The following is a 17,167-nucleotide window of genomic DNA, read 5'->3' on the forward strand; positions in this document are numbered from 1 at the left end:
TTTTTCCCACCAAACTCCTTCACATAACCTGAGATCCCTCCAAACAATCCTGTGTACTCACTGCTTCCCCCTTCCCTTTACTTTCCAAAATCTCTGTGTTTGCACACATTTAATTATCCCTTAGAATGTCTTTCCTCCCGAATCAGTGGGTACCCAAATCCTGCAAAAGCTTTAAAATGTCTAACTTAAAAGTCTACTCCCTGCTATCTTCCCCAAACCCCTAGTTGGAAATCACTTCTCCGTCTTTGGAAATCACATAGCATTTTATTTGTACCACTCCTCTAACACTTCATTGGAAACCTACATGCCTGTGTTATCTTCTCTACCATAATGTTACTCCCTGGAAGGCTAGGCTCTTTTTCATTCGTCTTTGTATTATTCATGGTACCAAACCTAGTGCCTTCCTGCAGCTACTCAGGAAATGTTGAATCAGTGAATAGTGTTTTATCTGTGTCTGTATTATCTTCCCAACTAGGCTGTAAGCTGCTTGAATGCAAAATTTTTTTCTTATTTATTCTAGTATCTCTTAGAGTACCTTGGGCAAGAGCTTATGCAATTAATATTAACTGAATAAATGACAAAGCTAGTTTGACTAGTTATCACTGTTCATGTGAAAAGATTTGTGCCCCCTTATCTTTCTTACCATCCTAATTTATTCCTATAAACCTCACACCCTGACTGCTTTCACCTTGCTGTTTTTTCTTTTTCTTTTTTTTTTGAGACAGAGTCTCACTCTGTTGCCCAGGCTAGAGTGAGTGCCATGGCGTCAGCCTAGCTCATAGCAACCTCAAACTCCTGAGCTCAAGCGATCCTCCTGTCTCAGCCTCCCGAGTAGCTGGGACTACAGGCATGCACCACCATGCCCGGCTAATTTTTTCTATATATATTTTTAGCTGTCCATATAATTTCTTTCTATTTTTAGTAGAGATGGGGTCTCGCTCTTGCTCAGGCTGGTCTCTAACTCCTGAGCTCAAACGATCCGCCCACCTCGGCCTCCAAGAGTGCTAGGATTACAGGCGTGAGCCACCGCGCCCGGCCTCTTTTTCTTTTAAATGAGACAAGGTCTTTCTCTGTCACCTGGGCTAGAATGCAGTGGCATCATCATTGCTTACTACAACTTTCCTGGGCTCAAGCAATCCTCTTGCCTCAGCCTCCTTAGTAGCTGGGTCTACAAGCGTGCACCACCAGCCTGGCTAATTTTTCTGGTTTTTGTTGTTGTTGTTGTTTTTGTTTTTTATTTTATGGAGATATGGTCTCACTCTTGCTCAGGCTGGTCTCAAGCTCCTGGCCTCAGCAGTCCTCCCACCCCGGCCTCCCAAAGTACTAGGATTATAGGCATGAGCCATTGCACCTGGCTACAGCTGTTTTTCTACATATACATTAAAGGAAGCATGTTTTAAAAAAATATATCTTATTTTACTCCCCCTCTGAGAGAAAAATTCTTTAATTTTAGGTATTATGCTGTCTTTTTTGCTGTACTGTATATTATATCCTTGTGGACATTTGACACCTTTTAGTATTCCCTTTGTTTTAGTGCCTGGAATAATAATATACATGTGGGCACTTGCTATTTGATTCTATGTATTCAAGTACTAGTGAGAATAACTAGCATTGCTTTATTGCAAGATAGTAATAAGAAATCCTCTTATTTATTTGCAGTAACGTTTAGCAAGGTGCTAACTCCCTCTCTGGCTCTTTATCCTTACCTGTGGAACACTTGCCACCTTACAGGCTTTGTAAGGATCAAATGAGATAATGAATATAAAAGCTCCATCTGAATTTGTAGTATTTTTTAGAAACTACTTGAACACTATTAAAGAGATTTCTTTGGGGGAGGAATAGGGTAATGAAATGTTATAAATTAGAAAAAGCTATTATATCAACTTTACATTTCTCCAAGACATGTTAACAATAAAATCAAATGCTTTATGCTTGGAAAGAGACATTCTTTTGGAAAATTCACAGAGGCAAACCTATACAAGCAGAAAGATCTTCTTTCTGAATACTAATTAGCAACTCTTTGTATGTGGTCCATTTTGTTCCATGGAATGGATGACAACCTCATTACAGGCATAACTTGGGGATATTGTAGGTTCAGTTCCAGACCACTGCAATAAAGGCAGTATCGTAATAAAGTGAGTCACGTGAATTTTTTTGGTTTCCCAGTGCATAAGAAAGTTATGTTTACACTGTACTATAGTCTGTGAAAAATTTATATACCATAAGTAATAATACTTTATTGCTAAAAAATGCTAGCAATTATCTACCCTTTAACAAGTCATAATCTTTTTGCTGGTGGAGTGTCTTACCTCTGTGTTGATGGCTGCTGACTGATGAGGGTGGTATGTGCTGAAGATTGGGGTGGCTGCAGCAATTTCTTAAAATAAGGCAACAATGAAGTTTGCTGTGTCAATCGACTCTTTCTTTTAGTAAAGATTTCTCTATAACGTGTGATGCTGTTTGATAGCATTTTACTCATAGTAGAACTTCTTTCAAAATTGGAGTCAGTTCTCTCAAGCCCTGCTGCTGCTTTATTAACTAAGTTTATGGAATATTCTAAATTCTTTGTTGTCATTTTGGCAATGTTCACAGCATCTTCACCAGGAGTAGATTCCATCTAAAGAAACCAGTTTCTTTGCTCATCTACAAGAAACCACTCCTCATCTGTTCAAGTTTTATCATGAGATTGGAGCAGTTAAGTTCTATCTTCAGGCTCTACTTCTAATTTTAATTCTTTTACTGTTCTTACCATATCTGCAGTTACTTCCTCCACTGAAATCTTGAACCTCCAAAAGTCATCCATGAGAGTTGGAATCACCTTCTTCCAAACCCCTGTTAGTGTTAACATTTTGACCTCCTCCCAAGAATCACAAATGTTCTTAACAGTATCTGGAATGGCAAATCTTTTCCAGAAGTTTTCAGTTGACTTTGTGCAGATTCATCACAGGAATGAATTACTATCTGTGGCAGCTATAGCCTTATGAAATGTTTTTCTGAAATAATAAAACTTAAAAGTCAGAATTACTCCTTGATCTATGGGCTACAGAATGGATGTTATCTTAGCAGGCATGAAAACAACATTCATCTCCTTTTATATCTCCATCAGAGCTCTTGGGTAACTAGTTGCATTGTTAATGAGCAGTAATATTTTGAAAGGGATCTTTTTTTCTGAGTAGTAGGTCTCAAGAGTGGGATTAAAATATTTAGTAAACCTTGCTGTAAACAGATGTACTGTCATCCAGGCTTTGTTGTTCCCTTTATAGAGCACAGGCAGAATAGATTTAGCATAATTCTTAAGACTCATAGGGTTTTTGGATGGTCACTGAGCCCTGGCTTCAACTTACTGTCACCAGCTACATTAGCCCCTAATAAGAGAGTCAGCCTGTCCTTTGAAGCTTTGAAGCCAGGCATTGATTTCTCCTGTCTAGCTTTTAAAGTCCTAGATGGAACATTCTTCCAATAGCAGGCTGTTTTTTCTACATTGAAAATCTGTTGCTTAGTGTAATCACCTTCATCAATGATCATAACTAGATCTTCTGGATAACTTACTGCTACTTCATCTTGCATGTTACAGAGACAGCTTCTTTCCTTAAAACCTCATGAACCAATCTCCGTTAGCTTCCACTTTCTTTTTTTCTGCAGCTTCCTCACCTCTCAGGCTTCAAAGACTTGAAGAGAGTTTGGGCTTTGCTCTAGATAGGCTTTGGGTTAAGGGAATGTTGATTGGTTTGATCTTCTATCTAGACCACTACAACTTTCTCCCTACCAGTAATAGAACTGTTTCACTTTCCTATCATTCGTGTGTTCACTGGAGCATCACTTGTATTTTCCTTCAAGGACTTTTCCTTTGCGTTTACAACTTGACTAACTATTCTCAGCTTTTGACATGCCTTCCACACTAAATTTAATTATCTCTAGCTTTTGATTTAAAGTGAGAGACATGCAACTTTTCCTTTCACTTGAACATTTAGAGGCCATTGTAAGGTTATTAACTGGCCTAATTTTAATATTGTTGTGTCTCAGAGAATCAGGAGGCCTGCACACACACACAGAGAGAGAAAGAGAGAGAGAGAGAGAGAGAGAGATGGGGAAATAGCCAGTCAGTTGAACAGTCAAAACATACACAACGTATATTGATTGTTTGCTGTCTTACATGGGTGAAGTCTGTGGCATCCCACAACAATTATAATAGTAACATAAAAGATCACTGATCACACATCACCATAACAGATATTATAATAATGAAAAAGTTTGAAATACTGCATGAATTACCAAAATATGACACAGAATATGTCATGAAGTGAGCAAATGAGCAAATATTACATGCAGTGAGCACATGCTGTTGGGAAAATGGCTCCAGTAGACTTGATCAATGCAGGGTTGCTACAAACCTTCAATTTGTAGAAATCGCAATATCTGTAAAGGACAATAAAGCAAAGTGCAATAAAACAAGGTATGCCTGTATAAGAAGAAACTTTGAAGAAAAATATTATCCTCTTACTTGTGTTAAAATTATTGTATAGCAACAACAGTGATAAATGTGTTGACAACAGTATTAGTGGTTAGTGATTTAAATTTGAGTTTATATGGACTACCACATTGTTATATTGCATACTACAAGGATAGACTAGAACCAAACCTCACAGTTGTAGTAATTGCTGGGGAGAAAGGAGACAGGATAAAGGATGTGGAATAACCAGTGCTCTTGTCATGTTGAACTTTGCAAATGGAGAAGACAGAGTTGTCAGTGCTGGTTTTGTTTTGTTATTTTTCTTACTCCTTTTTGTTGTTGTTAATGATTGAGTTTGCTGGGTTTTTGCTTCTTGTTTATTTGTTTAGCTTGCAAATTAGTTGCTGCTGTATAGTGAATTTAGTAGATTCCAGAGTTGACTTTTTGTTTTAAATGCATACTGATGCACTTTTAGGAATTATTGTGCACTTAACTGCTTTTCCATAATAGAGGATTACTATTTCTTTGAACAGCATTATAATGAAAGATTTAAAAATATATGTACTAGTATTTGAATTCTAATAGATGTTACCTTTGCTTCAACTCAAGAGCTCTGTGACTATCTGAAGACTGTCTTAAATTGATTTTAACTCTTGGAATTAAGTGAAGAGTTTATGCTTCACACAAAATATGTGAAGCATATTTTATTTTTCCAAGGAACAGAGAATTTTAGTAATGTTATTTATGTTAAGGTGCTATATCATTCAGGGTCCTAGCAGGAAACAGATGACACATCTTAAAAAGAATGAACAAACAGTGTTTAATTAAGGGACTAGTTACAGAGGTGTGGGCAGCATTAAGGGAAGCACTAGAGATGATGAAGTATCCAGGGACTAGTGACAGAAGTTGTTACCCCCCCACCTGAAGGGGCATGGGAGCAAACTGTGTTAATGGAAACTGGAGACTGCTGGAGCCATGGCAAAGGGGCTGTCTGATGGAAGCCATGGCCACTGCCAGAACTACTGCAATGTGGAAGGGTGAGGTAGGTAATAATACTCCCGCCCCTTTCCCCTCCCACTGTCTCATTTCCCACTGGTTCCTCCTAGTGGCAGATCTATATTGGGAGCCAGATGGCTAGGAAACTCAGATGATGCAGTCCACAGAGGAATGCTGCCAGGGGACTGATAAGGATAGAGAGGGGTGGAGAATCAATCTGAACAGAGCTTGAGGGAAGCAGAGGGAGAGTGCAGCAAGTGAAATAACTTAACACAGTATCTCCTCTTCATGGTCATCATTATAATTGTGAATTCGTGGCTTGAAATAGATGGACAGAATTTCCGCCCTCTAAAAGTTTGCAAGCTAATATAGACACCAGTAGTACAGGCAAATTAATGAAAATCCATACTATCACATGGCAAAATTGTACTGTCATTAAGCGTATGAACAGAATATTTATGCTGTAGATAAGCAGGGATGCAAGTATATTCTGTGTAGTGAGGAGTAACGGATGAAAGAATTTATTTTAATAGGATGGAGTTAGGAAAAAAAAGTTCCCTTTTACTTTATTATGTAAAGATTGATGCAGGAATGAAACTTTTGGAAATTGTTCAATAGAAGAGACAATCTCTGCCATCATATTCTCTTCTATGTTCTCTCTATTCTCTTCCAGGGAATGGCAGAAGTGGCACAGGAAAGAGCTAGACAGTCCTAGTGTGGGTCCTAGTTTACTTCTCATTTCCTGGAAAGGGAGAAGCTACTATGTATGGCAGAGTAGTCAGCTAATTAATATGCTAAAGTTCATGTGTTGAAAACTTAATGTACCATTGTTAAGAAGTGGGGCCTCTAAGAGGTGATTGGATGATCAGGACTCTGCCCTCATGAGTGGATTAATGTCCTTATCCCATGAGTGAGTTAGTTCTCAAGGGACTGAATTAGTTCTTTTGGCAGGGAGTGAGTTTTCTTGAGAGCAGGTTGTTACAAAAGTGAGCTTGGCTTGCTCGTGAGATCTCTTTCACACATGCTTGCTTGCCCTTCTGCTTTTCTGCACCATGTTGTGATGCAATATGAAATTTCTCGCCAGAAGCAGCTGCCATGCCCTTGGACATCCCAGCCTCCAGAACAATGAGCCAAATAAATTTCTTTTCTTTATAAATGACCTAATCTCAGGTATTCTATTATAGCAACAGAAAATGGACTAAGATAATTGATAATGAGGTAATGTCTTTTCTTCCTGTCTAGGACCCTTCCTGTCTAGACCCTATAGATACAAGGAAAGCCAGAGGCCTTTCTGCCCCTGATTCATTTAAATGAGATGGGGTAGGAATTTTAAATTAAACCACTTTTCAGTCATTGTTTAAAGTGAAAGGTGTTTATTGTTAGTGAAAGGTGTTGAGCCTATCCCCACAGTAACTGAACTCCTACTCACACATCAAAAATTCTTGAGAAAAAACTATATATGCCCACTCTGGCATTTTTCCCTCCATCAGCAATTTACTTGGCTTAATCAATTGTCTCTTTTAGGGTAATACTCTTTGCCAGTTTGGGCAGGAGTTTTTGTAATGTGAAAACCTTTTGGGGCTGGAGGATCAGAAACTTACTGTTGCCATGCTAAATAAATGAATGACCATAGACCGTTACTTGAAATAGTTTTCTTGATTGTCTAATATTTACTTTTTCAAAGCAAAAGGAACATAGTTATTTTACTTCAGTAAACTAAATAATATCTTTTTTTTCAAATTATCTATTTTATCCCTTCTTAATTGTTTTCAAATTTACAGGAGTAATTCTTTAAAGGCATATAATACTAATCTTTTGGAAAACCATTGAAAAAATCAAAGAAAAATATTTGGGAATTGGATTTTAGTGCTATGTTTCCCCTACAGTTTTACAATTTATAATGACCTCAACCTGTAATGCTAGAAATGTTCTTACACATTAAAAGTGGAAGACTTAGGTCATAGATTGTCCTGTTATTCAGGAATATTAAATTTCATTTATGTTTTCAATTTCCAGAATGGAACATTAAAGGAGAAAGTCAATTTGGGACTTCTTCCAGGTACACTGTCTCTCCATGCAAATGTTGGGCAGAGTTATAATTAATGCATCCTTGGCAAGAATTGCATGATGTAGAGAGAATTACTTCAAATTATAAAAATTCTTTCAAAAATAAGTTTATTTTATTGTTACACAAATTGTAACCAACCATTAAAGACTGTATGTATTCCAGGGTTTTTATCTTTTAGGGCATTCCTGATATTTCAATCTGAAACTTCAGTCCTGGTTAGATTGGGAATCAAATTTATAAAATTAAATATAATATCATTAGCTAATAAGCAACAACATTTAATATCATTAGCTAATAAGCAACAACATTTTCAGCATAAATTTAAGAAGAAAACTCTTTAGGGCACTTGAATTTGGCTGAACGTATAGGTAGAAGTTATAGTTTATCAATTAATAGTTCTAAAAAATAGCATGAGAATTAATAACTTCTGATCTATGACATGAAAAGTCCCAGGACTTTAAAAGCTTCCCCAGCTGATTCTTATTTAGTTAGCTTTGAGACTCACTTGTTTAAGCCAACCCATCCTTGATGTCTTAAAGTTCAGTAAACAGTATAATGACCAATGGGTAAATTCATTAAACATTTATAGGTAGAAAAAGTACATGTCATGCAATCTAAAAAGTTTTTGCACTTGGTCACAGATATTAGAAATTTGATCAAGATCTGAAGTATAGGTCCGAAGAATGTCTTCCCATCTTAAGTATGCCAGTATTTGGAAATGGATCAAAGCTTTTCCATAGAAAGTCTCAGTCTCTATTCCTCTATTTCCTGAAATGAACCTGGTTAAATAAAGTTAGGGTAATTAGAAAGCTGCGGTTCTCCTCTCTGGAGTTTCTTTCAGGGAAAGAATGTGTCTATAAAAGAATGTGTTCCATTATTAAACAAATAGCCTTTGGTAGTGGCTCCCTGCAGTCGTGGGCAAGCTGAGCTATATGTGCATCTAACAGAGTTTGAAATGCAAAATGTTAATCTTAAGAGTTCAACAGGAACAGACACTCACAGAAGAGCAAAAGAGCTTTCTGAGTTGTAGAGACGTTTGTGTACAACAAGTACGCTCCCCAAGGTGTTTGCTGATCATCATAAAGATGGATTCAAGACTGGAAAGAAGTGAGAATATTATTTTAACTTTACTGGAGAGATCATAAGGGGGAAGGGGAGTTGAGAATGAGAGAGGGAGTTGGGGCTGGGGGGTGGGGAGAAAGAGAGAAAGAGAGAGAACATGAATGTATGTACATGACAGAGCTATCTGGTTACATCACAAGATTTTAAAATCTGGGGAAATCTTGCTTATCCCTAGTTGTTCCTTGGTGAATGCAGTTTGAATAGTCCTGGTTAATTCTTTGTAAGCATCCTTAAGATAAAGTGACCAGAAGCCCATTTACCTGTTAACTCCATTATATTGAAGAGCCAATCTTTGTCCCTAAACAGCAAATATATATCCAGATTCCTTTGATGAATTTGAATTCTTACTTAAATTTCCAAAGTGCACATGCTCTCTCTTACCAGAAACTTTGAAATACCATGGTCTCCATTAATTATCGTGTTTGGTATTTCTTTTTAGTAGCAATTGACATAATTTCCTATAGCAAAATTTGTTCTTGCTGTAGGAAATGGATGATGATTGATCTTTAAATTCATATAGTATATCCCCTTTGTGACTGTAGGCAATTCTCTTTTGAAAGGAAGCATGGAGTCCAAAACTGTCTCATCCAAGAGTTATTTATATTTCTTGTTGAAACACAGTCTGAATACATTTGAGGTGAATTTACCTTTTAAATCATGTTTTACTTAAGCTGATACTAATATTGGTAGGCATCCTTGATCTTACAGCAAATTATATGTATAATTCAAGAAGTTTGGGATGATGGGAGAGCTAAAACCAATCTAATTTATAGTTAACAAAAAATTGTAAATATATTTGGCATTTTTTATGTTAAACCATCAGAAGTTGAATAATTATTTTCTTTTGCTATTAATACAAGTATATCTCTAAATAAATCAAGGAGAATCAGCATCACTAAATGTGAAGAGCACTGCGAATATTAAGAAGAGCAGTTAATATGCTTCTTTAAGTCTTAGTTGTCTTTACATTGATATGCTCAAGAATTGTAAGGGTGTAGAATTATTTCTCCAAGTATAAGTCTAAGCAGGTTTTCTTGTACATGTTTATTAGGTTCTAATGTTGAAGTTCTTAGTCAAGCATGGGAATTAGATACAATCTATGCCCTTGAGACTAGAATGCATAGTTGAATAGTTCCACACGGGTGTAATTATGATCAGTCTAACATCTGGAATAATCAGTTTTAAATGTTTAACTACTCTGAACTCTGACCCAAATCCAGATATGCAGTTGTAAATAGATTTCCCTCTTAATACTCCAGAGAGTTAACAATTAAGACAATGTTCTAAATAGTTATTTTTGTAAGATATTTATATATTTGCCAGAATCTGCCAGACAGTGTTTTTTGGTAAATCTCAGCTAATAAAAAACCTTTTAAAAAGATTACAAGTTATGAAATAGCATTTGAACAATGTTATTTAATTGTTTGAACTTAGACATTTACTTCTTGATGGGATTCTTGAGATAAGCATTTTACTCCCTATTTATTGCAAACAAAACTTTCTTTTTGCTGACATTTCCTTATGGTCAGTAGAGGGAGCACAAGTTTTCTAACAAATTCACAAAACTGAAGTGACATCATTAGTGATGGTATAAAGGTAGAAAATTCTAGGCTAGTTCATACTGGTTTATATTTCATGAGCCATGAGAAAAATAAAAATTACTGGGTAGAAACCAAGGAACCTTAAAGATAACATGTAGTATCAGGTTTTGGGAACCATATCTTAAGCTAAGAGATACATTAACAAGAAAAAGTTGACATAGTTCCTTTAAAATTTAAAAATCTGAGCTATGGTGCATTGATTGTGTAAGGATTACATTTAATTTTACTAGAGGTTTTGTTTGTTGTGCTTTATTTCCTTATCATAAATTTTAAAGGTCATTCATTGTAGGGCTATCTGAAATGGTCTACGATATAATATACTAAATTTTGAGAGGTAGCGATTTAAATGTGAACTAGTTATGTTTTCACATTCTTCAAGAAGGGCTAGAAAATTTTTTTCAACACAGTATCTTAAAGGCTGATTGTATTGTGATTAAGGACTTAGTCATTAATTAAGAACATATATTTCAGCAAAATAATAATAATAATCTTATCCAAAATATCTTCTATAAGTGTGGCTGGTAGTTCCAATGGAATGTTTACATGTTTTGTGAGCATTTGCTGGGACATGGAAGATGATCCTTGTCCTTGTCAGAAGTTGTTATTAATTTGTTGGAATGGTGCTATTTAGACTACTCTACAAAGAAGCTCAGATGATATGAATGCTTATTTGTGATACTGCATTAGTGTTAAGTACAGAGAAAACGAAGTCACTTTAATCCTTCTCTCTAGGATTGATTTTATAGCAAAATAATGTCCCTGAATATTTTTATAAAATTTCTACCTTTTTAAAAAAACATCTGACAGCTTTTCAAGTTAAATAGGGCCAATGGAAATATTAATAGGTTCATTTTATTGAGGAGTTAATTGAAGTGTATTGAGATTTAGTGAGTTATTCAAGGTTGTATTTTATATTTAACACAGTCAACAAAACCAGAATCCAGAGCTCTTATCTCCTAGTTCAAGCTGCCAACTAAAAGTTCATGCTGTGGCAATCTAGAATAGATGATTCTGAAAATATAGGGAAATTATTTAAATTATTGATCTTTTATTAAGTGCCTATTTTGTACAAGGTGTTGTGTCATTAATTTTGTTTGATAAAAAGATGAAAAAAAATCATAACCACCCTTGAAGCTATATTGTGTAATGGTGATACAAATAGTGGACAAAAAGTATTTAAACAAATAACATACTTATATCATATGAAAGCTAAGAATACTTTTCAAAGCCATTGTAACAGACAACCCCCTATATACTAGTATATATGTAGTTAAGGAGATTTGGAGGAAATAGCCAACGAGGTTCTCTGCTTATAATATACGAAGAGAGTGGCCTGAGACTGAGGGACAATACTTCTTAGAGGAGGTAGCATTTCACATTCACTTAAATAAGATTACTGGAGCAGTCAGGTTGAGCAAAAGTGGTTTTGGAAGCTATTTAAAGTTAAGAGGGAATGCTAAATCATCTAGTCATAGAGATAGATGAATCCTTAGAGACTGTCCAGTGCATGCACTAGTTTTACAGCTAAGGAAACTGAGACCCAGAGTGATTCTGAGTTATTTGCCCAAGGTTAGTCACACAGCTGGATGGAGCCAGAGCTGGAAGTAGATCTCTTCCAAATGACTGAATATGAAAAAACAGTGAAACAGATTGATAACAGAACCCAGAAGGTGGCAAATTATGGAAATATATTGGATGTGTAGAGTATAATTTTTGCTGAGGTGTGATTTCCATAAGTCTTTAAAAGAGGGGAAAGAGAACTAGTTTTTGGTTTCTTGGACAGAGTAAATCAAAATAGAAGCATGTAGCAATCCATGGAACAGCTTGAAAAGTAGGATAAGCTGCCTGATGGCATATAGGAAAATTACTTTCCCAGCAACTTCTAAGGCATTTTATTAGTAATAATAATAAATATAATAATGAAATTATTAACAACAGCTATCATTTATTTAATGTCAGGCATCATGTCAAGCATCTGTGTACAGTAGTTTATTTAATTGTTTCAGCCCTGTGACCTAGGTATTTCTATGCCATTTTATAAATGAACAAACTATGGTTTAGTCATTATCTAGTCACACAGTTAATCATCTATGGAATCAAAGTTTGAATCCTAATCTCTTTGAATCCTAAAGCTAGTATATCTCAAACTTGAGTAATGAATAGATACTTCTAAAGGAAAAATAATCTCCTACCCCCTTACCCCATATCGGCTTATTTTTATTACAAGGTACTTTGCTAGGTAAACACAAATTCCTGATGCTTATAGCTCATGTTAAATAATTAAAAACTAAACAAATAAATATAAGAAAAACTTACAAAATTAATAAAATTAAAATTACATTAATGTGAAAGGTGAAGTTTTTGCTCAAATGAAAATACTGATTGCAAGATGAATTTATAGCTAACTGCTATTGCACAGTTTCTTTTGAGTTTGGCATACCTATACTGCCATGTGCTTTGCAAAAAGTGTTCCCACCACTTTTCTCTATTCTAACTTTTTCAAAATATCCCTTTGGACAATACTCTCTGATAGTATCATTTGACCTTCACTTGGTGTAATTAGTTATTTATTGTTAATCCTGGCTTTGTTTTCATTAGCTATAAGAGAGACTGCCATTTAATTTGAGGCTCTGCAATGTTACAGCATTGTGTATTTAGTTATAGGGTGATAGCCATATGATCTATAATATGTTTATGTTAGTTACTTTTTAGGGTATCATCTACAGGAAACCACAAAATTTCAGAAATTCATAGACTCTGCCAATCTTAACCAGAACTTTGTTGTTTCCACTTAAATGAAAATTGTATTGCACTTTCTCTCAAAACACTGTACCCTAGTACCATCTGGTTTCTGTAGGATAATAATGGACATCCAGAAAAGTCTCCATGTCCATCCACTTCAGTGCTGCCCTAGTTCAGGCCACCAGAATTTTCCATCTGAATTTCAGTTTTACTCCCTCCAAACTTTTCCACAGTGTGAATTTTTTAGAATATAAACTTTTAGGACTTAGCTTTGGCATCATCTTTCTGGAAACTTTCCCCCTTTGCTCTCCTTATCTCTTGCTTTCATACCCCATCCATTGTACTTCACCATCTTCTCTCCCAGATTGAATTAGTTAGCTTTCCTTCCTATTTCTCCTATACATACCTCTGTTACAGTGCTTATCAGCACATTGTGGTGTTATCTTTGATTTTTCAGTCTCCCAAGTAGACTATTAACTTCTTAAAATTAAGGCCTACTTTGTGCATCTCTCTAACTAGCAAATTCTCTGAATGGGAAGAAGGTTCCAGTGATACAGTTATGATGCTGAATCACTGATCAGTCAGTTGTGATTTTAGAAGTGAGAAATCCAAGGTAGGCAAAAGCAAAGTAGACATTTCCGTGTCTTTCCTATTCATTTATGTAACATTTGTATGAATTACCTAAATAGTTAATGTAGTAGACTGAGCATGTAAGCAACATAATGTTGGAAGTAATCTCTCCATAAAAAATTAAAAGATAGCATCATTTTGTTTATCTTTTGATAGGTGCTGTGATTGTCTCCACGCCCCAGGATATTGCATTGATGGATGCACACAAGGGTGCTGAGATGTTTCGAAAAGTCCATGTGCCTGTAAGTATTTGCAGCTTTACTGTTGAAAAATATAAAATTCTTCTAACTGAAGAAGCAAGTCATTGAAAAGTACAATTCAAATTTTAATTTAGTCTTGTACAGAAATCTTTATAAAAGTCCTAGTTCATCTTTATGATTACTTTAAAGACATATTTATAGGTGCAAATATGTCTGCCCATTATGTTTACCAAGAAGAATTCTAAAACATCCTTCAGGTATGAGTTTTCTGAAGAAGTACTACTTCTCATATGTTTACAGATATCACTGACAAGAAAATTACAAGAGTGTTTTAGGAAATTAGTTAGATAGATAGACTTGAATAGATCACACGTAGGGAAACAGGTGAAAAAAAGATTACTTCTTTTCCTTCTGTTTCCTATAATTCAACTTATTTATAGCCCACCTTCTTCTAGAAGGTATTTCAGGATAATCTGTACAATATGGTGAAATAAAACAAGTTAAAAACATAGTAAAAATAGACAAAGAAGAATTAAAATCAGATGGAGTCAGAAGTGAAGTTAGCAAACAAATTGCATGCCATTAAAGAACTTTAACACATGCTAGAGGTGTACCATGAATTTTCTAACAGCCAAGGGAAAAGAAGCGATACCTTTATAAAACTGTCCATTTCCGCAAGGTTAAAAAAAGCTGGATGCTCAAAAGAAATGGAGCTGAGACTAGAGAGGCATATCTTCTCTCAGTTCTTGGAAAGAAGAAATTGTATATCTAAATTAACACTCTCACCACCTTCTTTACAGGAAATAGAGGGTTCTTCCTTCTAGTATGCCCCAACAAAAGCAGGTGGAATTGTGGCAGAGGACAATTTAGAGCAAACATTTCAGTGTAAGGACAGTAGGATGCTTCCATCTGTGTGGTCCCCAATCCCCCCCTCCCTAACCCCCATCCCCGCAGACCCCTGTCTGTGACCTGTTAGGAACCAGGCTGCACAGCAGGAGGTGAGCAAAGCTTCATCTCTATTTATAGCTGCTCCCCATACCACCACTCCCCACCATCGCCTCTCCTCTGAGGAAAAATTGTCTTTCATGAAACTTGTCCCTGGTGCCAAAAAGGCTGGGGCCTGCTGTTCTTGTAGCCTTGCTTAATTCATGGATAGATTTTAGAATTCATACAACAGAGCTTTTTGAACTTCAGCCCATGGATTAGCTTCAGGGGTTCTCATGATTTTCTACCCCCCACCTCCCCCTGCCCCAAATTGTATGTTCAAGTGTATTTGTTTTGGTATAGAAAGAATTTATAACTTTTATCAGATTCTTCAATGAGACCGTGACACAGGATAAGATCCAATAATATAGTAGCACGAATGGACTCAGTGAAGCTTTCATAAATGTTTACCTCTCAGGGGAGCCTCTGAAAAGTATCAAACAGTACAGTAGTGGGGTTGAGGTGATCCTCCTTTATGAGTACCTCCTCCCTTGCCAGCTAGTTAGTTGGTGTAGAGCTGCATGCATTGACAAACCGTGGAGCTCTGGGTTAGGTTGACATGCTCCAACCCAGAGCTTATGAAAATTGAGGACGATGATAAGGAAGGTGCCTGTATGCTTACCTTCCAGGTTATCTGAGGGTATTTTCAGTGGTAGGGGTAAAATTGTGTTCAGCAAGTAGTTTAGGGCCAGTGTTCTATGATGTGAATTCTAGCTTGGAAAATTTTAAAGCAAGGATAACCAAATGCCTGCTCAGACTGAAAACTGTCTCTCTAAAGCACCTGATTTAAGCAATGTGACTTCTTATTATACCCTACAAGGTAAACTAGATATAAATAATGCCTGCTCAGGTAACTCAATAAGGTTACTTATACGGTATTTTAAAATATAAATAAGCAAAAAGTTAGATTATCTACCAAAAATTATGACACTGAGTTAACAAGTAATCTATAATCCTTCTTTTGGCAGACATAGAGGGTTAGTAGTCTGTTAAGACCACTTCACGGTAAAGATAATAACCATTCTATCTGCATATAAGTGAATGCTTAACTTCTCATTCTGTAAGTTGAGGGTGGAGGCATATGTCTAGCTCACTCATAAATATTATGAATTGCTTGGGGAAAAAGTTTTAAAGAAAGCAGAAACCAGACCTGTTTTTAACCCCACCCCCTCCAGTAAGTTATCGTTTTGTATACTAACAGACCATTTCAGCTGATACTGTCATTTGAGGTTAACTATGGCTATGAGGCACGTCCTGCATGGACTTTGTTAGTTTGGAGTCTGATGACTCATAGGCTCATAGGATTACTTCAGGGATTAGTTAGGGAGTGAAAGGTCTGTTTGGGATCAGAAAGTTCATGTTAGAATTTGAGTTTGCAGAGTTGGAGCAGTTCTGGGTCATGACAAGGTCCAGGATGTGGTCATGGGTTGGCAGGACTTAGAGTGGACATGAAAGTCATTGAAACTGTGTAATCCCTCCAAGTCAAAATTAATAGTTCCCTGGCTTTTCGGACATCTTCCTATATCTTTATTGTAGCCCTTGTTTTCATCTTTTTATTTTAATTATTTTCCCTCTAAACTATAAAATTAAAAAAAAAACAGATAGAATGTCTCAATCATCTCTTAAACCTGTAAAACAAGATAAGTGTTCAGTAATGTTAGCAAGTGAATGAGTGAGAACTTTCCAGTAATGAGCTCTGTGAACAGCTGGGCAACCGTGATACAGCTACATTGTAAAGGGGTCTTGGCTGTGAGTGGAAAGTGGATTTCATGACCTCTAAGATCCCTCTGGCCCTTTGGAGACTCAGAGTCTAAGTGATGATAAAGGGTTTGAGATTAGAAAGTATTCCATAAATACAAAGATGTTATGCTTTGTTTATACCACTTTATTCCATTTCCCACCCCCACCCCCCGGCGGTTTTTAGTCTTGCTCTCTGTTTTTGCCCCATTTGAAGTGCATTAGTTACCATGGAAACAATAATGTCATTGGAATTCATTGGTATGGACAGAGTTTAGTAATGTCTGCAAGAACATTTTGAAGTTAGTTTAAATGATTTCTTAAAACTCAAGGTTTAGATAGAGGAAGGAGGGGAGAAGAGATGAGCTATGAAATTCTCTGTTCTCTGCCTGAAATGATACCAACTATGCCAAATCCTTGATTATCATAGTATTTGTTGGTACATTATATATTTAATCTATTTAAAAATAATAAAAATTTTAAGTCATACTTTTTTTTATGTGTTGTGTCATTCTCACCCACTTTTGTTACCTTGTTATACAAAGGAGTCTCAGGTACCTGGATTTTGGAGCCTTTCCCCTACCATTTGAACTTTTGGAGTCACAGGGATTTCACTATCTAACTGTTCCTCCTTTGG

General features: G+C 36.1%; 1 protein-coding gene across 2 annotated transcripts in view; it reads left to right on the forward strand.

Moving 5' to 3' along the window:
- NUBPL (NUBP iron-sulfur cluster assembly factor, mitochondrial) overlaps positions 1–17,167 on the forward strand; it is a 211,222-nt gene that overhangs the window by 166,893 nt on the left and 27,162 nt on the right. For both annotated transcript variants that reach the window (XM_069464071.1, XM_069464075.1), the window contains exon 8: positions 13,766–13,851. In XM_069464071.1, coding sequence (XP_069320172.1) covers positions 13,766–13,851 — 86 coding nt within the window. The remainder of the gene's footprint in view (positions 1–13,765; positions 13,852–17,167) is intronic.

The sequence above is a fragment of the Eulemur rufifrons genome, chromosome 2, assembly GCF_041146395.1.
Source record: "Eulemur rufifrons isolate Redbay chromosome 2, OSU_ERuf_1, whole genome shotgun sequence".
Lineage (NCBI taxonomy): Eukaryota > Metazoa > Chordata > Mammalia > Primates > Lemuridae > Eulemur > Eulemur rufifrons.